General features: G+C 38.8%; 2 protein-coding genes across 4 annotated transcripts in view; both read left to right on the top strand.

Annotated features, from left to right (window-relative positions):
* The window catches only part of hspg2 (heparan sulfate proteoglycan 2), a 130,961-nt gene extending 121,407 nt beyond the window's left edge, over nt 1–9,554 (top strand). Inside the window, exons 88-95 of the mRNA XM_073875297.1 lie at nt 830–886; nt 5,172–5,247; nt 6,287–6,365; nt 6,865–6,912; nt 8,059–8,129; nt 8,283–8,366; nt 8,473–8,576; nt 8,671–9,554. Of these exons, the coding sequence (XP_073731398.1) occupies nt 830–886; nt 5,172–5,247; nt 6,287–6,365; nt 6,865–6,912; nt 8,059–8,129; nt 8,283–8,366; nt 8,473–8,576; nt 8,671–8,843 (692 nt within the window). The 3' untranslated portion in view covers nt 8,844–9,554. The remainder of the gene's footprint in view (nt 1–829; nt 887–5,171; nt 5,248–6,286; nt 6,366–6,864; nt 6,913–8,058; nt 8,130–8,282; nt 8,367–8,472; nt 8,577–8,670) is intronic.
* An 8,811-nt stretch (nt 9,555–18,365) lies between these two features.
* Nucleotides 18,366–22,884, top strand: LOC129430489 (mucin-5AC). Of its 3 annotated transcripts, none has more exons than XM_073875305.1 (12): nt 18,366–18,418; nt 19,255–19,299; nt 19,369–19,399; nt 19,480–19,506; nt 19,635–19,809; nt 19,911–20,011; nt 21,426–21,597; nt 21,685–21,782; nt 21,877–22,048; nt 22,166–22,269; nt 22,374–22,550; nt 22,711–22,884. In XM_073875305.1, exons 2-12 carry the CDS (start codon nt 19,288–19,290, stop codon nt 22,806–22,808), a joined length of 1,167 nt encoding a protein of 388 aa, XP_073731406.1. In that variant the 5' UTR covers nt 18,366–18,418; nt 19,255–19,287; the 3' UTR covers nt 22,809–22,884. The 3 variants fall into 3 exon arrangements, with proteins under 3 accessions (XP_073731406.1, XP_073731408.1, XP_073731407.1); XM_073875307.1 differs by lacking the exon at nt 18,366–18,418 and adding an exon at nt 18,785–18,809; XM_073875306.1 differs by lacking the exon at nt 18,366–18,418 and adding an exon at nt 19,058–19,136.
* The last annotated feature ends 1,357 nt before the right edge of the window (nt 22,885–24,241 follow it).

The following is a 24,241-nucleotide window of genomic DNA, read 5'->3' as shown; positions in this document are numbered from 1 at the left end:
CGCAGTATTATCCCTTTCTGACATCACAAGGGGAGACAAATTTCAATTACCTATTTTTCACATGCTTGCAGAGAATGGTTTACCAAAACTAAGTTACTGGGTTGATCTTTTTCACATTTTCTAGGTTGATACGAACACTGGGGATCCAATTATAGCACTTAAACATGGAAAAAGGCAGATTTTTATGACATGTCCCCTTTAAGAAAATCATTTTTAGAATAAAATGGCTTCTTCAAGCAAAAGTCAGTATTAGGTGTGACCTTTCTTTGCACTAAGCACATCTTGTACTCTTTTAGGGAGACTAAATTCTTTACATTAGAATTTTTCTAATGTTTCTAATTTCAATAAGGTTTAAGTAATTTAAATAAACTAAATTATTTTATTCTGTTTTTCTGTATTGCATTGCAAAAACAACTAAACTAATAGTGGCATGGTGGCCTAAAACTTTTTCACAGTATTGTACATTAAACACCTTTTATATTGTCAGTTAGGTAAACACTATCATATATATGCGAGGCTTTGCACATTGGTTTTAAGACTATGTAATACTGTTTGTTTTTGTTGACGACATAGTGGTCTCTTTAGACATAGTTTGCCCCGATTGTCATGTTGTAATCATTGGCTTTCTCAGTGGAAGTAAAGGCATTTCCTTGCATTAAAACTGAACCACAGCTGTAAATGATTCACCATAAAGCACTAGAGGGAAATTATTCTTTATAACTTGTCATTGCAACATCAGTCAAACTAACATCATCCAGCAGTAGCGTGTTGGCCATGTGTGAATGTCCTCTCATCCCTTCACTCTCATGGCTATATCTCACAAACACAGGGCAGGACTCCAGCTTCTCCGAGCAGCTGCAGAATTTGGAGGGTAGTGGGGGAAATGGTACAGTATGATTCCAGACTGCCTGACACGCTCGTCACTAACCAGGGGAAAAATGTCCTCCTGTGCCCGCAAATTGAATAACACCACAAATAACACCAAATATCAATGACAACCAACCGTTACGATGGGAACAACGAAGGAAAATGGGAAAAGAAGCACTTTATTTTAGGAGACATTTACATGGTGATGTGCCAAAGTCAAGCAAATTTTATGTTATAGTACATTACATATATGCATTTGCCATACGCTTATATCAGAAGCAACTCGCTATCTTGTAATCAAACCCACCTTTTTGCACTGTTAACACAATGCTTTACAAATTTAGCTACAGGAACCCCAGATTGAATAAAAAAAATTGCTAGTAGGCTACAAAACAAAAAAGAAATAAACTTGGATTTATTCTCTGAAGATGGCTCTTGAAATCTTAAGCAGTTTGCTTCCCAATTAAATATAACTTGTTAAAGCATTTTTGTTTAATATCCAATAGGTACTTGACATTGTCTCTGAAATTGTTTGTAAATTAGGTATAGTACAATGGCATCAATGTACCAGCTTGTAAATATCTCCCTAAAATAATGGGTTTCCTAATGAACTCATCTTCACTTTGCGTCTCCTATGTTAAGTTTCTAAATGTACAATAAATTGGCAAACTAAATGAAAAAGGGGAATTCTATGTATAAAGTATGAGGTGTTAGCTCTGGTATTATTTTTAAAGTCTGTGTAAAGTGATATTAAAAGTTTGTCACACCACAAAATGTTTTATTAACCACCCAGACTAATTTGAATAATTATTGAACACCAATAAATGAAGTTACTTAAAATTTGAGAAAAATAAGATGCATTTTCTGCTTTTAAACGCTGGGGGGCGTATCCGATGGTGGCGCTGAAACCACGCCCATTACTTAATCTTTTGAAAACCACGCCCACCGGGGAAAAAAGCAGTTCAACCTTCTCCATTCACTTTGTGTTGCGTGAGGCTGGCTCCTTGTCGTTTCTGGCTTGTAACAAAAAACAGAATAATGTGTGACAAGATGTGCAGCTAACAAGCCAAAAAACCCATAAATACGTTTTTGTAGGCTGTTGAGCTGTAAAACCCAGCCTTTAAGGAGAAAAAAGTGGATCGCCGACTACGTTGCCCCCTAGTGGGCGCATTTCTTTTACTTTTTACTTTTTTAGTAGTACTATGACAAGTTGCCTGTTTCCACTTTTGTGTCTTATAAACGCTCGTTTTTGGGTGTCGACAGCTTATAGAAACTTATTTCTGGGTTTTTGGCTTGTTAGCTGTACACCTTGTCACACAGCAGCTTTTAGGCATTATTCTGTTTTTTGTTATTATAAGCCAGAAATGACAAGGAGGCAGCCTCTTGCGATACAACAGGCTTGTTCGGCTTTATGCGGTGCCGCGGGGACCGGCAGCCGGGTGACGTCAAAGTACCGCGAGAATGATTCAAGAAATCATATTTCATCTCGCTCTCGCGGTGCTTTGGCGTTATCCGGCTGTCGATTCTTGCGGCGCTTCGTGAAGTCGAACGGGCCTAAAGTCAATGGAGACGGATGGAGTGCTTTCAGGTTACCCCGGATTTCCACCGACTGCGGAACGGCTGCAGATCGGCTCCGCTGCGTTACGGCTCCGCCGTCGGCCAATACCCACTGGATCCGTATTTGTTGCAGAGCGGCTGCGTGCTGAAGTGACGAGGACCCGTGAGTTCTCGCAAATTCACATGAAGATCGCGCGATATCTAGTTCTGTCTCCGCCCATTATGACGTTGAATTATGACGTTATTACAAACCAGCCCAGATCCCAACACGAGGGCTGTTTCTCAATTCCAAGAACGCAAAGAACGGACTTGCGTCCTCGTGGAGATCGGTCTTGCCAGGCGACCTTGGAAGAACGAACTCGGAAGTTTTGCCGCAATGACTTCTGGGGCGTAAAGCGATTTCAGCAAGTCTGCACTCGATGCATCCTCGATATCAAGAACACATCCGGGTATTTTCATGCGTCCTCTGTCCTTGCATTCTTGAGAATTGGAATAAACTTCGACCGTTAATGATGACGTAGAGCGAGGACACGAGGACGCAAGATCGCTGAAGAACGCATATTGAGAAACAGCCGAGATCTCCCGAATCAGGGGCGTCGCTAGACCCCTTTCACTGGGGCACGTGCCCCAGTGTAAATCTTTTGTGCCCCTGTGTAAACCTCAAGTTTACATTTTAGCAGTTAACGAGTTTATTCATTTACAAAGGCAATCACGGCAAAACGGAATGTAGTTACCCAATTCACGTTTGAAAAAGCGACGCAGCAGTTGCACTGACACGTCCGCGCACGGACATGAATTGGTGCGCGGACGCGGACATGAATTGAGGCGTGCACGCGACTGTTTTGCCGTGCGCAGCCGCATACAAAGTACACGCGCTTGAGTTGGTTTATGAAAACATGACGAGAATAAAGTACGTTTCTAAATAATAATGAAAATCTTATTTTCACCCGATCATTGATGCATGTGATGGACATCAGAAATGTTTTGTGCAAAGCAGGAAAAGGGAAGCAAAAATGAGAGATAATGAATTTAAGGGAGTAAAGACACATAACATCTTACCCTGTCAGGGCTCAAACATTAGAGGGAAAATCTCAGAAAAACCTCTGTCAATAGTCTATAAAATTGCATTGTTCACATACAAAAACTGTGTTCTGTATTTTCAGATATGAAATTAATATTTAGTTCACTAGCTCTAGGTCATTACATAAATAGTTAGCAGTAACTAAGATAGATTTTTTAGTAGCAGTCATAAAATGAAAAAAGAAAGTTATTAATCATTGTTATGTAAAATGCAAATGTGCATAAAAATATTTTCTCTCCTGCCATTATTATAAACATTTTATGCCTTTAAACATGTTAATAATGTTGTATATATGTATATATGAAGATGATACTTAAATATTTTAAAATAAATGTTTGTCTTTCCCAGTACTCGTTGCAATATTGGAATAGTGGGTTAAGCAAAGGAAATTGTATCTTGCACACCGCAGGTTTTTAAGAAAAAGTAAAAAAAAAATGGGGGGCCCGTGCCCCAGTAGAGCTTTATGTCTAGCAACGCCCCTGTCCCGAATTCAGGTATGATCACGCGATAAATTCATGGCTCCGCCCTGCGGAGCTGTCTGGCATCCGTCAAAAATAGAAGCTCTGCGTATTTGTGCCGGAGGGCTGCGGATGGCCTTTGCTGTGACGGATTCGGAACGCAGTCAGTGGAAATACACACATTGACTTGAATGGAAACCGATTGACTCCGCCGCCGTTCCGCAACGGATCCGCAGCCTTTCCGCAGTAGGTGGAAATTAGGGGTTATGACGTGATGCGCTCTGTCTCTATCGCAGATAGCCACGCCCAAATAATCCTTAACACACAGAAATGTGAAAAAAAAAACGTTTTAACGTGTAACTCCACACAATTTAGTAACAGTTCACAGTTTTGTAATGTTTTCAGCAATACATTTCTAAAATGTATCATGTGTTTAGAAACAATTCTCTGAAATGACTTTACACGGATTTTAACGTTTACAGGGGACACCGTTTTAAAACTAACCCATGTATACTTCTCTGCATTACAAACTACATAGATTTCCCCTTTAGTATTTAGGAGTCTGGTCAGTCACTCGCCGCAGTTTCAGTTTATCTCTATGTTCCTCCCGAAATCTTTTTGTCATCTCTTTATCACCTCTTTCGTCTACAACAAAGTCTGTAAAGAAATGTCCTCATATTGTGAAGAAACATCTGTCATCATTACTAACCACTGAATGTCCTTCCTTTACACACTTGAGGTGGCCACACAGGTGAGTTTAAGGCCAAAAACATTGAATAAGGGAAGCATGAGGTACTGCCTGAAGGTTCTGCAGGTATCACATGGACCAATCGAATGCTTTTGTGAGGAATGTGCACTGTTGTTTCAAACTGTGAATGTCAACGTGTAACTGTTACTGGCATTCATTTGCATTTATCTCATAACGAATCAAATGGATGTTGGATGTTTGTGATTTACCTTTGTTGTACTGTACCGTTGTATCTCTCTAAATGCAACAAGACTGATGTATGTGATCTTGTGAGAGGTGTACAGCAGTTGAAAGTATTCCCAAAGGCTAGCAAACAAAATGATCCAGATTGTGATTGAATGTGTTGTCAGAGATGAGTTTTGATGTGCATTTGTTCTGTAGTTTGCTGAAGCTCCACAGGGTGGCAGTGTAATACACACATAACAAGCACGTGGTGAACATTTGTGGTTCTGTTTTGCAGACTCTCCTCTTCAACATTCTGCATATTTCCATGATAATGGGTATCTTGCCCTTCCAAAGCCCATGTTCCCCCGAAGGTGAGAGCACTATGCAAAATTAATTGTAATGGTATGTGGAATTTATTATTTTGATTTAATATTAATTTAAAGGAATGTCTTTCAATGCACAAGTTGTACAAGTTATACTTAGAATATAACTGTGACAAATTTGGTTTGTACGAACAAACAAAAAATGTTTGTGCATTTTCAAAAAAATATCTTGGGTGAACTGTCCATTTAAAGGCAGGGTGCATGATCTCTGAAAGCCAATGTTGACATTTGAAATCACCTAAACAAACACGCTAGCCTGGTTAAAACTAGACCATTCTCAGTAGTAACTGAATTATGGACTGGCAAAGCTTCATAGACAAATAATTTCCAAAGGGGCCAAACCAACGGACGCCTCTCAAATGCCTCTGTGTCCAATTGGATAGACCTAAAACCAATCAGAGCGATGAAGTAGATGACGTATGCAGAGCTATAACAAAGTTTTGCCGGATCCAGTCGGTAAGACAGCGATAACATCTTTTTTAGATATGAAGGCTTGAGTGTTGTTCTTCGCACGGGTTTTAGCGAAAAGGAAAAGTTTAAATCACTTAAAACAGACGCTATAGCAGATTCGAATGAGTGATGTTCCATGGCGGCATCCATCTTTGTAATGTACAAAATCTGCTTCACCGTCACTGCGCTGTCATCATCGTGTAAAGCCCGCCCCAACGTTTCTGATTGGTGCCGCGATTTCTCTGAATTAGAAATGGGCTTGAATGGCCTCTTTGCCAGACTACTTGCAGAGCAAATCTAAATTTGCTGGAACTTGTCTGGGTTTTCCCAGGCTACAAACACGCCCCTAACCCAATAGAATCTGGACCTTCTTTTGATAGACCCGCCCCAGACATATGCAACCCAGGCAACGATGTCGGTTAGTAGACATTCCTCTTACTGCTGATTGGCTACAAGTGTGTTTTCGGCCTGACTCCCTTTTCCAAAGTGTTCATGCACCCCGCCTTTAAGGATGTTTATATTTTGCCATATATGGTCAAGCATTGATCAACACTGACAGCTGTTTGATTTGTTTCAGTTCTCCTGATTCTCCAGAGACCATTGAGTTAGAGATCAACACTGTCTCTAGTGACGGCCTCGTCTTTTGGCAGGGAGTGGTACGTTTGTGTGGATGGGCAGCCCCTACACTAAAAAATGCTGTTGGGTCAAAAAAACAACAACAACAACCTAGCATTTGGGGTTGAAACAACCCAGCATACAGTAGGTTAAATTACTGTATAACCCAATGGGCTGAGTTTGACCCCACGTTTCACAGTGTATGTGCAACCCCGTGGATCTCATGTCAAACACAGATTATGATCTCTGCTATTTTACACATCTTTGTGTACAGTTCCATTTCTTTAAAGGGACATTCCACTTTTTTTGAAAATATGCTCATTTTCCAGCTCCCACCGAGTTAAACACCCGATTCCCACCGTTTGGAATCCATTCAGCCGATCTCCGGGTAAACAAGGGGAGTTTTTTCGGGCAGTGCGAAAAGTGGAAAGTCCCTTTAAAGAAAGTGAATTGGTTCTGAAGCTAAATTGAAATAGTATTGCATGTTTTTAATGCCTGCACTGCATGTTTGCCTGCCTAACTCACCTTCATCCTTCTCAGGAGCCCGCAGGCGCTATAAGCGTCCATAAGAAGCATGATAGTACAAAGGTATCCACTCCACACATTCAGTCAAACACAGTGTATCTGCATTACCATTTTCATGAATGAATCATCTCAAAATAATAAAGCATGTCTGCTGTAATGCAATATAATGTAACATTGAGAAAGTATTTGAATTATACACTCTTAAAAATAAAAGTCCTTAAAAGCTTCTTCACAGCGATGCCATAAAAGAACCATTTTGGTTCCTTAAAGAACCATTCAGTCAAAATTTCTTAAAAAAAAACATTTCTTGCCTTTTTACAATTTGAAGAGCAAATAACCTTTTGTAAAAACAGATGTTAAAGCTTCTTTATGAAACTATTTAGATAAAAATGGTTCTTTTTTATGGCATCATGAAGCATCATTATTTTTAAGAGTGTAACACTTTTGATTGACCCCATTATGTTTTAAATCATCATCTGCCATGCTTTCAAATGCACCTGTTGAGTTTCACTTTTATCATTCATTAGTTGCATGTATCATTTGCTTTTCACCTATTCAGTTCATTCATTTGAGTTACTGTAAGTGATTTTTAGGCTTTTTTACAGTGTTATGTGATTAAGACATTTTATATAAACACTATTCTTCATATTTTTTTATCATAACGCTTTTAAAATTATCATAAACTGTCAGGAAAAATGGTCCCTAGCTGTCACTGGGGCGAGTTTCAGTACCTCAGATATACGTACAGTATTGGCACTAAAGAGTGCATATTAATACCTCAAAGGTACATATTCATACCAAATGTATAGGTTTCTGCACCTAAATGGTATATAATAGTTCCTTTTTAAAGGATACTACCCAGTGACATTGCCCAGGGATTCATTAAAAAAAAATTATATATATTTATAAATAAATATAATTTATATATATTATATATAAATTATATAATTTATATATATTGCATACTGTGATATTTATCTTGCATACTGTGATATATATCTTGCATAGTGCATACTGTGATAAAGTTCATGCACAGGGCAGGATTTTTATTTATTTATTTATTTATTTTAGATTGTCATAAGAAGAGCCATTTTGATTTATTTATACATATCACCCACATAGTGTCACATTGGCCTTCGGTTTGCTTTGTTTTCCCTCCCAATGATTTATGAGAGACTGACTTCAATTTTCTATTGACAACACTTTCAGGAACCAGGAAAACAAGGAAAGGGCAAAGACTTCGTAAGTCTTGGTTTAAAAAATGGACGAGTTGTGTTTAGGTGAGTGATTAATTTTTTCCACCACCATACATTTTCCATTTGAGTACTCAAAACATGATGACATTTTATCCAATTATAAAAGATTTATAATTGCTTAGTTAAGCAGATTGTATCTGATCTAAACGTAACAGGCTGATTTTTTTTCACCTAAAGTTATCAGCTGGGCAGTGGAGAAGCTAACATTGAGTCAAGAGAGACTGTGAATGACGGCCAGTGGCACAAGGTCACCGCTGTCCGGTAATTCCCTTTACCTCATTTAATCATAGTAAAAACCATAGTATAGACTTCAGCTGATAATGTTAAGTATTTGTTCATTTTTGTATTTGGCTTGGGGGATGAACAGAACGGGTAGACATGGCTACCTCCAGATCAATGGAGGATCTGTCCACCAAGGCCAATCAAAAGGCAAAAGCGTCATGGTGGACACCAAGGGCAACATATACCTGGGTGTGTATAATACTTAATCCCACAAATGATCAGACGACCACTATATGATCCACAACGCTGTAATGACACAAGATCACTTGTGCTTTGTCTCCAGGTGGAGCTCCAGACATGAAGTCACTAACTGATGGGAAGTTCTCCGCAGGCATCACAGGTTGCGTAAGGAACGTCTCACTGCTAAACGCTCGACCGGGAGAACAACCAGCACAACCCATCGACCTGCAGGTCCACGCAGAGGAGGGCATCAACGTGGAGCGCTGCTCGACATAGACGCAGTACTAAAACACTATACGAGAGACTACAGGAAAAATCCCTCATTTACACACACTGGGAAAGATCTCGGACGCTTACAGGACAACTCACATTTAAAGAGACACACACTGTTACCTGATCCACAGGACAAAACTACAAGAAAGGATTTTTCCGGTTAAACCAAATAAAAAATGCAAAAGTCTTCACATTTCAGTGTTTTACGCTCAATGAAGGACTATTAACACAGATGCTCCAGTACGGTTTACATACTCCGAACAGCAGCAGTAAGTCAATGATGAAAACATGATGATGGGTCAGATCCTATGGAATCGGAGATGTTTTTACAGCACTGAATTTTTATTTATGAGCATATTAATCTATATATATATTATATTTGTGGGGGGATGCAAACTAACAATAACCTGCTCATCTGTTTTTTTTTCTTTTGTGGAGATTCTAGGATCTAATATTGAGTGTCTGAGGCTTTAGCGCCCAATCTGTGTTAATACTTGAAGACTGCGGACATCTTTTGATATTTTGGAGGGCCAGTGGGGGCGAGCATGCTTAGATACTTAACCATGGGAAGGGGTCACTATGAGGTCACAGCACAGAACATACCAAGACACAGGTGTAGATTGTTGGTAAAGGTAGAAGTTACTTGGGAAATCATATATACATAGTGTGGATGCACTTGCCATGCTTGGTAATGTTGTTATGTCTGGTAAATGTGTCTGGGAAATGTAAAAAAACAAACAAATGGTGCTAAGGTCAGACATGCCAAACACAAATTACAAGTGCAAAACTTTTCATATTCTGTTATTTACTATGGATGTCTTGTTTGTTCCAAGTAACAATTTTACAATAAAGTGCTGTTTACAGATTGCCAATTCTAAAGCCAAAGTTAATTTTGTAGTAAGTTTTGATATAAAAGACAATTCTCCAAACATTGGACTTTTCTAGGGATTAAATACTACAGAAAGTAGGAGTTGTTACAAATTAGTTTGATGATCCCAGATGTTAAAATTTTTTAATGTTTGCAGAAGTTATAAATGTCGTTTGTAGAGTCTTTGTATTTTTCTGTCTTGTGTAAATCTAACTGTTAACATCCACACTGATTTTTTGCATGATTCATTTTTATAAAATATTGCTTTTTTTGTCTTACCTTTTCATTTAGATTTTGACTTATATTTGTGCTACATTATGTCTGTGGAGATGTGTCCATGTCTGTGATTCTGTGGTTTACTCTTATGCATATGGCAAATGCTAAATTCAAGCTATACATTATGTAAGGAATAATTGACAACGGGCCATTGAATTATGAGAAAATAATGCACACCCAGTGGTTAATAGGGCTGGGTATCGATTAAGATGTTCCAGATCGATTCAATTTCGATTCGCACGCTATCGATTCGATTCTCGACTCAATTTTCGATTCCGGTTCTCGGGTCGGTTTTTATACTCGATTCTCGATTCAACTCAATGATTATAGATTTAATACAAATACTATATTAATAAAAAAAATAACAGTGAACAGTGATTAACGTTAATCTTGCGTTCAGTGTTTGCAGAAAAAAATATGGGGAAAAAATCGATTCTGCTCTTTGAGAATCGATTCTGAATCGACCACGTAAAAAATACGATTAATCGAAAAATAAAAAAATTTGCCCAGCCCTAGTGGTTAATGCGGCACAATGCGAAGCGGGTATTTTAAAGACATTTGACAGGTTAGGTGTGCGGTTTACTGAAAAATAATCAACACCCATGGAACACTTTTCAGCCAATCAGAATAAAGCATTCAACAGACCCATGGTATAAAGCAGTGGTTCTCAAACATTTTCCGCGTGCGGCCCCCCTTGTGTACGGTGCATTACTTCACGGACCCTTCAAAGAAAATTTATGACAAAAACTGTTATAAAATGTAACATTTTAATTAAACAACACATATTAAGTTATACAAAGTAGTGCTGGTGGTTTGTAGCTTTATTTTTTTAGGTTTAATTACACAGAATTCATGATAAATTAATGTATTTTATAAAATGTCATAAAATTGGGGCCCCCCTGGCACCATCTCGCGGCCCCCCTGGGGGCCCCGGACCCCAGTTTGAGAACCACTGGTAAAAAGTATGTTAATGCATGTAAAAATCATCTTGAACTGCCTACAGCTTCACGTTTTTAGTGATGATTATGAGCAAAATGTGAACTTGAGAACAGACGGGAGATGCGATGTCAGGTCTGTGTTTAAATTAATTGTGTCGGTCACACTCTTACATTATTGTACCTGATCAATAGTTAGTGCTGAGACTTGGAGCTCTTATGAGCATGCTCGCCCACATGGGCAAAACAGGTGTCAAAGTTTAACTTAGTCCCCATTCACCTTTTTATATGACTAAAGGCTTGTTTGTTCATTTTCTGCTTAAAGTTGCTTTATTTTAGTTTCTTTTTTGATGCTGTCTTTTATCATCACTGACTTTTAGCCTAAAATCGCTTTGTTGCTCCATCACACAAGCAGTTTTTTCCTTGTCGACTGCAGTTCCACTGTCATCTCCTCTTTCCAGTTCTCCTTAAATTGGGATACATGTCAACCTCCCAAATCCATATGACTTTGTAAGGCTGGTGATTGGCAGGCTGGAACAAAGCCTTTAAACAAGAATCTTTTTATGTCATTTCATCCGCTGGTTGTAGGAGTTTGAACCATCAGTAAAAGATTCTAATGTAAACCCCTGACTCCTGCTGATTGATTCATCTGGTGTTTTAAATGATATACGGTGTGGTTTTAATGAGATGAAACATGAAATCTAACAAAACTTGACGTTTTTCAGAGCATCGTCTAGAGAGTTTTTCCATTTTTTTATGTGTTTAGTCTAAATAGAAAATTTTAAAGAGTTTAATTTTGTATATAAAATTTAGATAGCCCTATCTGGTAACACCACTGCCTTTAGGAGGTTAAAGGAAAATTCCACTTTTTTGAAGATGTGCTGGTTTTCCAGCTCCCCTGGAGTTGAACATTTGATTTTTGCCCGTTTGGGGTCCGTTCAGCTGATATCGGGATCTGGCGCTAGCACTTTTAGCATAGTTTAGCATAATCCATTGAATCTGATTGGACCATTGGCATCGCGTTAAGAAATAACTAAAGAGTTTGGATATTTTTCCTATTTAAAACTTGACTCTTTTGTAGTTACATCGTGTACTAAGACCGACAGAAAATTAAAAGCTGCGATTTTCTAGGCAGATATGGTTAAGAACTATACTCTCAAACTGGCGTAATAATCAGTGACTTTGCTGATGTAACATGGCTGAAGCAGGCGTATTGATATTACGCACTGACCGAAATATGGTCCCCTTGATTACTTTGGCCCTGTCCCAAATGGCGCACTTCATGTAAACTTTCAGTCTCGTGGCCTTAAATTGCGCGTTCTCGCTTAGTCTACGAGTCCGTAGGGTGTCCCATCTGTCATTTTTACGCTTTAAAGTGTGCTCATCAGCGCCTCCTTTGCCCCCTTGATGCGGCCTTCAGCAAAGCCCGCACTGCAGCAGGCTTCGCACACTTTACCAACCCAGAAGTCCTTGCGAAAGGGCAATCAGACCAATCAGACGAAGGAAGGGAGGAATTCACACTGACGGCCAACTTCCATTTCCGGTGTGATGCTCGAGTCTGTCCCAAAATACGGCTGGGTCCCGGGCCGCCTACTTCCATACTATATAGTACGCAAAGTAGCGCTTTTTGCGTGCTGTGTGGTGTGGAGGTGGGCGGTTTGGGATTCAGGCTACGACTCCGGTGCACCCACGTGGACTCGCATCAAGGGTCCCTAAAGTCTGGACTACGTGATGCCATCAAAGTGTGGACTCTGAGGAGGACCACAAGTCCGGAGTGTGCCATTTGGGACAGAGCCTTTCAATAGCAGGGGACTTTGGGCAGTGCGTAATATCACTACTCTTTGGTTGTTTTTTTGTGCGATGCTGGTGGTCTGGTCGGATTCAATGGATTGTGCTAAGCTATTCTAAAAGTGCTTGCGCCAGACCCAGAAATCAGCTGAATGGATTCCAAAACTGTAAAAATCAAATGTTTGACTCTAGGGGAGCTGGAAAATTTGCAAATTTTAAAAGAGTGAAATGTCCCTTTAAAGTAAGACCAAATAAGTAAATCTTTGCATAAATTAATTACATTCAGGAATTTAAAGCATTAATGTTAACAAAATTACTGTAATTATTTGTGACTAATATTAATAATATGCATAATTATTAAAAACATTGTTTGTAAAATGTCCTTCCTTTGTGTTTATCATCAGAACACAGACTTTCAAAAAGGATTGTAACAACATGACTGTAAATAAATGATGACAGATTTTTTTTGGGGGGGGATTAACTATCCCTTTAACAGATATATAAGCATAGGCAGGCATTAAAAGCAAGCAATTTCTAAGAATCTGAATCCGGAAACACCTTTAGAAAGCTTTCTATAGTGCTTCTATTCATCTCAATCGAGTCGGTCACCTGAGCTGTAATGTAATTAATCTACTGTGATTATTTGAACAGTGTGAATGAACCAAAATAAAACGATCCCGGAAAAATCCAGGGATGCACTTTCCATGTGCTATTTTCCATTTTATCTGTGTGGAAAGGGCTCAAAATTCACCAAACAAAAAAGCATTTCAAAGTCTTTGTCTGTGTGACCTGATTTATTGTATAGTGTATATTGTGTGAAACCACAATGACATATAGTGTACTCTAAAGCCCTTTTCACAAACAGATTACAGTAAATAAACTCGCTTGATCGCTGGGATTGTTTAATTTTGGCTCATTCACACTGCCAATTATTTTCCGGAGTCTGAGCATGTGTTCACACACATTCCGTAAAGACGCGTGTCGTATTTAAATTCCTGCACTTGGTAGGTTTTTCCACAGTGTTTAAAATGTACTTATTATCCATGATTTCTCTCTCAGGAGTGCATTTTTGTTTATGAGAAGACTATAAAGGATTGCATGATGTGGTGTTCTTTAATGCTGGTGAATAATTTCCGTTTAAGCGCGGATAGTGACGAGCTCCCTGATCTCTGCTTTAGTCCGGTTTGCTAACATTTATCGTCATGAATGTTTATCTGCATTGAAAACCCCGTATTAAAGAGCTAAATGATAACTTGTGATGACTGCATTCCCCTTAAAGCATCGTTTCTGCCTTTTGTTCACACAGGACACATTCCGTAAATGTTACAGCAATGTTACTAGGTTCCCTTTACAGGAGCAATCCCAGAAACAATTACGGGACATGTTTGCTCTCACACAGGAGGCACACTGACAATATATTTAGGTGTTTTGAGGTGTTTAGGTGTTTCATTTTTCGAAGCAATTGGTTCAACTGATTCAAAGCTTCAAAAAGCTTTATTTCTCCAATCAATAGTCAAAGGACCATAAATAGCAGGACAATCACCAGGGCAGCATGACTTTTACCTCATTGGCTTTTAATAACAGCTTGCATCTTAATGTTGCATTACTACAATCTTCTAATTCTAGTTATTTCCCAATATATTTTGGTCCACATTGTCATGAGCCCCGTTTTAGTCCGATAGGTGTGTTCAACATCATGCGGCGCTGCGCACACCTCATGACTCACACCTACAAACACACTGAATTTAATTAGGAAAATGATCAGTACCATAATACAAAATACCCCATTCCCCTTAAAGCATTGTTTTTGCCTTTTGTTCACACAGGACATGTTCCGTAAATGTTACGGCAATGTTACTAGGTTCCCTTTACAGGAGCAATCCCAGAAACAATTACGGGACATATTTGCGCTCACACAGGAGGCACACTGACAATATATTTAGGTGTTTTGAGCGAAACAGTGTTTCATTTCTCGAAGCAATTGGTTCATTTGATTCAAAGCTTCGAAAAATTGTTTCTCCAATCAATAGTCAAAGGACTATAAATAGCAGGACATTCACTAGGGCAGCATGACTCTTACCTCATTGGCTTTTAATAACAGCTTGCATCTTAATGTTGCATTACTACAATCTTCTAATTCTAGTTATTTCCCAATATATTTTGGTCCACATATTCTTGTCATGAGCCCTAGTCCGATAGGTGTGTTCGATTTCATCACACCTCATGACTCACACCTACAAACACACTGAATTTAATTAGGAAAATGATCAGTACCATAGTACAAAATACAGCATTCCCCTAAAAGCATCGTTTTTGCCTTTTGTTCACACAGGACACATTCCGTAAATATTACAGCAATATTACTAGGTTCCCTTTACAGGAGCATTCCCAGAAACCATTACGGGACATGTTTAATCTCACACAGGAGGCACACTGAGAATATATTTAGGTGTTTTGAGCGAAACAGTGTTTCATATTTTTCGAAGCAATTGGTTCAATTGATTCAAAGCTTCAAAAAAATTGTTTCTCCAATCAATAGTTGAAGGACAATTACTAGGGCAGCATGACTTATTTTTCATTGGCTTTTAATAACAGCTTGCATCTTAATGTTGCATTACTACAATCTTCTAATTCTAGTTATTTCCCAATATGTTTTGGTCCACATATTCTTGTCACGAGCCCTTTTTTAGTCCGATAGGTGTGTTCGATTTCATCACACCTCATGACTCACACCTACAAACACACCGAATTTAATTAAGAAAATGATCAGTACCATAGCACAAAATACCGCATTCCCCTTAAAGCATAATTTTTGCCTTTTGTTCACACAGGACACATTCCGTAAATATTACAGCAATGTTACTAGGTTCCCTTTACAGGAGCATTCCCAGAAACCATTACGGGACATGTTTAATCTCACACAGGAGGCACACTGAGAATATATTTAGGTGTTTTGAGCGAAACAGTGTTTCATATTTTTCGAAGCAATTGGTTCAATTGATTCAAAGTTTCGAAAAAATTGTTTCTCCAATCAATAGTCAAAGGACCATAAATAGGGCAGCATGACTTATTTTTCATTGGGTTTTAAAGGCGGAGTCCACGATGTTTGAAAAACGCGTTGGAAAAGGAGACGGGCCGACTACCAAAACACACTTATAGCCAATCAAATCAAATCAAATGCCGGGTTGCGTATGTGTGGGGCGGCAGGGGCGATTCCAGGATTTTATAAATGGGGGGGCACAGGGGGGACCAAGAACCAGTCAGGGGGGGCCAATCAAAAAAATTCAAATGAAAATAAATACTGGTTTAGAAAATATTAAGCATGGTTCCCAAAATCTTGTGCAATGCCACATGTTCTAATATAGATGGTATTCATTTTTTTTCATTAAACAACAGTTCTGTTCCAGAATAGTTAACTTTAAATAAATTGTCATAATTTACTCATCCTAAAGTTATTTCAAACCTGTATGAGTTTTTCTTCGGCTGAACACAAAATAAAATATTTTGAAGAATCTTAGTAGCCAGAAAGTTGATGAACCCTATTGACTGCATGTTATTTTGTACCTACATATGAAGTCAATGGGATCCATCAATTGATTTTGGTTACCGACATTCTTAACTCTTTTCTTTTTTGTGTTCAGCAGAAGAAAGAAACTCATACAGGTTTGAAACAAGTTTAGGTATATGACCATTTAAATTAAGTGAACTGTTCCTTTAAGTAGGCTATCTACATTGCGTGTAGCTGGTATTAGTTAACATTCTGACATATCAGGATTTTGGGAAAATATTAGCCTACTTAAACATTTGTTTTTCTACTCTGTCTGATCTGACTTTCATTGTTTATTAGCCCATATTGTATTTTAACAAAACTGAATGCTATTTTTTTCATATTATCTGATATGTTGTCAGACAACAAGAAAGAGTTTAAGCTAGTGACTAAACACGACCCGATAACACCTCGTGTTTAATACAACCAGCTGTTACTTTATACTGCTAAAATCCTAATTTAAATGCGACATTGTCTGATACAATTTACATTGAAGAGCTGATACGAGGTGATTTCGGATTACCTGTGTGTCTCATGCAGGGCAGAGCCTGTTGCTCTTCTCATCTGATTGTGCTTATGAGCGTTTTTAATTTTAAATGCGAGTGATAGTTTTATTGTAGATCGCGTATAGCGCAGACAATTCAGTGCAAATTCAAAAATATCAGAGAATACTGTTAAGCGTGCGCGCGCATACCGCACCATAGGGAGGGAGAGAGAGAGCTCGTGCACAGAGAACTGGTGTGTGTGTGTGGGAAAACACTAACCTTTCGTTAAGTCATAATACTCGATCAAACGTCAGTAACATCTGTTGACTGTTAACTTTTACGTGAAAAGACAACGGAGGAACCCAGGTGAAAAACACCGCCACCTTTTAACTCCTTCACTCAGTGTCAGAGAGGCACTGTCGAGGTTCCACGCAGCAGTGAGAAAGCGTGCACGCGAGAGAGAGAGAGAGAGAGAGAGAGAGAGAGAGAGAGAGAGAGAGAGAGAGAGAGAGAGTCGCTGCTGAGCGCTAGCAAAATCACAAGAAGCCGTTTTAAATATAAAAATAAAATATAAATGGTAATCATGGAAAATCTATTTGATTTGTGCCAGTGTTGAGTCTGTTGAGCCCTCCTTCTTCTCGTTTGCACGAGTCTCAAATCAAACAGTGATTGACAACTGGTCCAATTGTGCGGTGGGTGTCGTGGTGTCTCTTTCCTCCTGTTTTAAAAACGCGCAACTACTGTGCTCGCTTCGTTTTCGCGTTCGCGCGAGTCTCAAATCAAACAGTGATTGACAACTGGTCCAATGGTGTGGTGGGTGTCTGACAACTGGTCCAATGGTGTGGTGGGTGTCATGGTATCTCTTTCCTCCTGTTTTAAAAATGCGCAACTACTGTGCTCGCTTCGTCTTCGCGTTCGCGCGAGTTTCAAATCAAACAGTGATTGACAGCTCTCTGGTCCAATGGTGCGGTGGGAATTTTCAGGTTGACAGTAAATCTAGCTGGCCCAATGAGATTGGAGGGGGGGCACCAGGGGGGGCCAATCATATTCCAAGGGGGGCGGGTGCCACCCCATGCCCCCCCTCTAGACACGCCCCTGTGGGGCGGGTCTATCAACAGAAGGTCCAGATTCTATTGGGGTAGGGGCGTGTTTGTTTAGGTGATTTCAAATATCAACATTGGCTTTCAAACATCATGGACTCCGCCTTTAATAACAGCTTGCATCTTAATGTTGCATTACTACAATCTTCTAATTCTAGTTATTTCCCAATATACTTTGGTCCACATATTCTTGTCATGAGCCCTGTTTTAGTCCGAAAGGTGTGTTCGACTTCATCACACCTCATGACTCACACCTACAAACACACTTAATTTAATTAAGAAAATGATCAGTACCATAGTACAAACAAGAGGGGGGGGGGCAATATTTTTACAATACACATAACAAAAACAACATGTCTCTGCAATAAATGTAACATTACACTAAAATTTGAAATATATATAAATGTTAGTCAAAACAAATAAATATTCAATACGCTGTATATCATTATTAATCAAATATCATTAAGGTTACTTGTAATCCCCATGAAGCACAGTTGGACTATTCCAATATCCAATAAAGCAGTGCAACATCAGGTTCAGCTCTATGCTTCTGGACCAATCTAGACCCTCCAGGCACAGGTAATATAGCTTTCACAAGAACTATTTGGTATAATGACTTTTTGATATACTTTAAAAAGGTTGATAGGCCTGAATAAATGATGTCTTTTGTTCAATTGTTTAGTCCTTTATTGCTTAATCCAGTGTTTCTCAACTTTGTTCCTGGAGGCCCACTGCTTTGCACATTTTGTATGTCTCTCTTATCTACCGACCTAAGTTCACGGAGATCCCTGCTAATGAGGTGATGATTTAAATCAGGTGTGTTAAATAAGGAAGACATACAAAATGTGCAGAGCAGTGGGCCTCCAGGAATAACGTTGAGAACCACTGTCTTATTCCATATACTCCATTGACATGTGCAGCCTACATTATGGCCGTCACAACAAATGCAATAAAATTCATATATTCATTGGTAAGTGATGTTTCTTATCTTAAAACCAAAGTCTTGGGTCAGGGGTGCCGGTGTCCTGCAAACAGGACCAATTTTGGGCACCCATGTCTTAGATAAAGTCCACACTCTGTTAAAGAAGTCTTAATTGTTTAAATGTGGATTCTGAAATTCCCTATTGGAGCCTCTGACTCCTATTTAAAGTGTATGAAATAAGAGCCAGGAGGTACTTGACAGGTGTAAAGTGGGGTAGAGATGGGTGGAGTGCTGCAGGTAAATGAGACGAGGAAGTGAAGTACAAATTGGCTTTTGTCCTGGTATATCTGCACAGTTTTTAAAGCAGCTTTGCAGGTACGTTGTTCAAAGCTGAATATATTGGCAGTTTTTTGGATGATGGTGTTCGTTTATTTTTCTGGATCTCACTCGCAGTAATGATGGTGTGAATTAATAAGTGTTAATTTTTATTTAGTTGCTAGTTACTCAACGCTGAAAAGGCTGAGAAATGATCGCCAAGGTATGTCATTGCTTTTGCATCTTTCCATACTTAAAAAAATAAGTGTCTAAATATATATTTTATTTCCAGATATTTGCAATCTGGGCCCTTCTTGCCACAAGTAAGTTTGAAAAGCAGTTTTTGAAGTATAAAGTTTTTATGCAGTAAAATCACTGTTTCTGATCTTTATTGTACACACAGGTGCATATATATCAGTCTCCACTGAGGGTAAGCATCATCTTTGTTCAGTAAAAATCTAAATTGCGTATACTTGTCTGAGTAACTTTTTAAATCCAAAATAATTTGAACTCCGGATAAAAGGTGACTCCGTAATTATCATTGTATGTATTCATCAGAGTGTACGACCCGGTGGTTTGACCGCGATGATCCTAGTGGAATGGGAGATTATGAGCTTTTGGCTGAACTGCTGACTGCTAACCCTGGGGACATTTGTCCTATTCCAACCGGGATAGAAGCTCGGACCATTTCTGGGGTTTCCGCAACTCAAACAGGAAACGTATTTCAAGTATAAGTGTATCAAAGCTATTGCAACACATGTATCTAATCATGTAACAAAATGAAATGTGGAAATGTTAACTATTGTATTTAAGTAACTGTGTCTTTTGAAGATATGATGCCACCCATGGGTTAGTTTGTGTAAATGCAGCCCAAGGAAGAGGGCATTGTGCTGACTATAAGGTGCGCTTTATCTGTCCGGAAGAGTTTTGTTCAAGTGAGTGACAACTACAAAATTGCAAAAATAACTGATGCTGATATTAACTAACAAATTACACAAAGTAACTTTCTTGCTGACCTCTCAGTGTTCCTGTAGCTTACTTGGTAGAGAATTCAGTAAGTCAATACCGGGTGTGCCTCATAAGCCTTGAAAAGTGAAGCCTTTGGCTCTTTGATCGCCCCCTGGTGGCTGGCTGCAGTACAAGTTATAACCCCGCCCTCTCATTCAAATGAATGGGACTATTCTCTAAATAAAGTTACACTTCCAATAAAAGTTTTCGAAAGATGGTTTTGGTCCTTTCAAGTAGTTGTTATCACGCTGATATATGTTCAAGTGTTCATTTTTGTGATAAGTTTCATTTTAGCTTGTAATTGGATGCTATAGAAACGGGGCGTGTCGTTATGATTGGAGTGGTTGAATTGGCCGCGCGAGCGTTTGGGCGGAAGTTTGATACCGCGGCTCCGCCTCTGGCTTCACGGACGATTCCTTCTGCGCATGCCTTGGCTCCAAACTGACGTTTTTACGTAACATGGCGGCGACCGTGGTCGGACATTTTTGGCTTCAATTCATTACAATGGTGGGAGGCAACATAGATATGTATAAAGGCTAGATGGCTCAAGGCGGAGTCCCTAACGGCATCACCTGGCGGCCATCTTACGACAGGGCGCTCGCTCACTCGTAGCATTGGGTTTAGTGGTGCAGGTGCTTTTGAGTGACCATAACTTGCTCGGTTTTCTGCCGATTTTCAAACGGTTTGGGTTTTTACAAACGTTATTAACGTGGCTATGATTCTGGATGCTTTAACATGTTTCATGAATTTATTTTTTATTTTTAGTATAGGTATGCAGTGTCATAGGTACATCTTTGACGTTTATAACAAACCAAACCGCTTGAAAATCGGTAAAAAACTAAGCAAGCCATGGTCACCCAAAAGCACCTGCATCATTGAAACTCAATGCTACGAGTGAGCGTAAGATGGCCGCCGAAATGCGGACGTTGCACTCAGTTGGCCAGCAGCGCGGACGAGCCATCTAGCCTTTATACATATCTATGGGAGGCAACGTCGCGTCGTCCATCTTTTTTTAGTCTATGGTCAATACACTAACTAAAAAAATTGAAAATGGCTTTGGATCACAGTGCCAAATGTTTTAAATATTTATTGACTTTGCTCTGGTGGCTATTTTAAGACATTTGACAGGTTAACTGTGCGTTTGGCGAAAAATAATGCGTACCCATGGAACACTTCTCAACCAATTAGAATAAAGTATTCAACAGCCCCGTGGTATAATGTATTGTAATGTGTAGCACAAAACTTAAACTTCAAAAAAATTCATTTTTCGAAATCATATCAACATGTCTTGCATTTAATGAGATCCTAAGACGTTGTTAAGCTGGTCATCTTCTGTATCAGGCTGTAGGACACCTTGGATAGACCGTGATAACCCTGGAGGCGTTGGAGACTTTGAGACCCTCGATCGTATTCAGATAGAATACCCTCTACAGGTCTGCCCTCAACCCATCGCAATTGAGGTCACAACCCTTAGTGGGACCCAAATACAGCAGACTTTAAGCATTTTTCAAATGTATGTTTAACATTGTCATTACAGAAAATCCTTTTAATAATATTGCAATCAAGTAAATGTTTTTAATGAATGCTGTTTTTTCTGTAGATTTGACCCTCTACTGGGCTTTGCCTGTGTAAATGGGAAAGTGTCATGTCAGGACTACAGGGTTCGTTTCACTTGTCCACAAAGTTTTTGCCAATCAAGTTAGTATCCTAAAATTGTGGTTTATTAAATGTACTATTTGCTTGCTTGTTTTGTGTGTTACATTTTGTATTTATCTGCATTTATATTTATCAGAGTGTGTAACTCGTTGGTTTGACCGTGACGATCCCAGTGGAAATGGAGACTATGAAACTTTGTCTGATCTTCTCAATGAATATCCTGGGTTAATATGTCAGAATCCAATCGGAATAGAGGCTCAGACCGTCTCTGGCCTACAAGCTTCTCAAACTGGAAACATCTTCCAAGCGTAAGTGTAAAAATAACTAGTTTCTCTACAAAGCATGTAAACAAGTAGGACTTTTGGTAACATGTTCATTATTTAATGTCAAGACAAAAATTCATTGTCATTGTGTATCTTCTAAAGGTATAATACTGTCTCTGGGTTTGCTTGTGTGAATGCAAACCAAGCAGGAGTGCATTGTCTGGATTATAAAGTGCGCTTTCTCTGCCCAGATTCATTTTGCTCAAGTAGGTGACATTTTCAGCATGTTTTATGTGGTAGTAACCATGCTTTGAAGGCACATTGTGCCATTTGATTGTAATATTTCACCTTATGAGACTTCACATTTTAGTTTGTAGGAAACCCTGGATAGACCGGGATAACCCTGGAGGTGTTGGAGACTATGAGACTTTGATAAATATTCTGGCTGAAACTCCAGAACGGGCCTGCCCTCAACCCATTGCCATTGAGGTTGCAACCATTAGCGGGACCACAGTAATGCCAACTGGAAACAACTTTGAAGTATATGGTTACCAATTTTATTGGTTCAAAATGAATAACAAAAGTGCACTTTTAATATAAGGCACTGTATGATGTGCCCATATAACAAAATAATTTTGCACTCTGTTCTAGACGCTTTTCCAGTTTGTAAACTAACAAGCACCTTATTCTCTTATTCTGCAGATATGATCCATTACATGGCTTTGCCTGCAAGAATACACAGCAGATTGGAGGCGTCTGTCAGGACTACAAGGTCCGCTTCACATGTCCAAAGAATTTCTGCTAAATTTCTGAGCATACTAAATGAATTGCTACAATTTACAAAACACTGTTTGATTAAAATAACAATGATTAAATCAAAATGCAGTTTTAAATGTTTATTTGCATTGCTATGCTTCATACCGTAGATTTTTTTTCCTAGCTTACTGTATATTGTGGTAAAGGTTATGAAATGCAAGACTTTCACAACTTTATTTCTGGAGTAACAATGACATAAATGTTTCATGTGACATTATTTTACTTATTATTTTTTGCAATTCACTTAACTAATTGTCTCATAACCATACACTTCATTTAAAGTCATGTACAGCAGTGATTCATCAGTGGCATTCCTTTATGCCCCCAAAGAAAATTTGACAACATTCCGAAACTTAATTTAAATTAAACAAAACATTGTAAAATTTACAATGTAGTGCTGTTGGTTAGACTTATATTGTCTTTTAATTACACAGCATTTATGATTAATATATTTGATCAAATGTCTTAAGCTGGGGCCCCCGACACATCTCAGGACCCCTCAGTTTGAGAACCACTGATGTACAGTACTTTAAACCTACTTAAATGTTCATAGTCTTAAATATCTAATTTAAAGGGGTATGTTGAAATTAGAAACTTGTAGACAAAAACACAATTGTGCTAATATGTGAATTTAATTAGAAAAGTAAGTTGTGTATAAAATATTTTCAAATGGATAACTTTGACCAAATAATAAAGAAATTGAAGCTAAAAATTGTTTCAAAACATTTCAGGGTGAGTCCTCACGCTGCATGATAAAATGAGTAGCCTTGCTACAATTTTCTAGGTGGGTTGACTATAATGAAGATGCTGAAATATAAGGTTTTGATTCATTTTGATGCTTTCAATAAAAAAAATCATATAGTTGCAAATGTCTTTACTATGCTTAATCTAAAACGTGAAAATTACTACTAAATGTTTACATGGTGCTGTAGGCAGGCTACCTGAAACAACTGAGTTTGCAACAATTAGATGTTTGTATATTTGCACTCGTTGGTGCACAGAAACAAACATGTTTCCTCAGAGACAGAGCTCAAAGATTTATGACAACCCTACTGAAAAAATACAACTAAAACCAGCATAAACTGGCAGCTGGTTTTAAGCTGGTTTAAGATGGCAGTAAGGAGTTTAAGCTGGTCCTCCCAGTCTTTCAAAGCTGGTCTTCCAGCCTGACCAGCTAAGTCCAGCTAGACCCGTTTAAAAAGTGACCAAAACACAGCTTGACCAGCTTAAAATGTGACCAAAACAAGCTAGACCAGCTTGCTACACCAGCAATTCCAGCTAAAACCAAGCGGGGGCACCATCTTAAACCAGTTCATCAGCTTATTCTGGTCTTAGCTGAATTGTTCAGTAGGGAACAGACTTTTTTCAATCTCTGTCCATCGTGACGTTTTAATAGAAAGCGCTAGAACGGTGGGATCGTCA

Source organism: Misgurnus anguillicaudatus, chromosome 13 (assembly GCF_027580225.2).
Source record: "Misgurnus anguillicaudatus chromosome 13, ASM2758022v2, whole genome shotgun sequence".
NCBI lineage: Eukaryota > Metazoa > Chordata > Actinopteri > Cypriniformes > Cobitidae > Misgurnus > Misgurnus anguillicaudatus.
The sequence above is the reverse complement of the archived record's forward strand: the minus strand, read 5'-3'. Positions and strand labels throughout refer to the sequence as shown.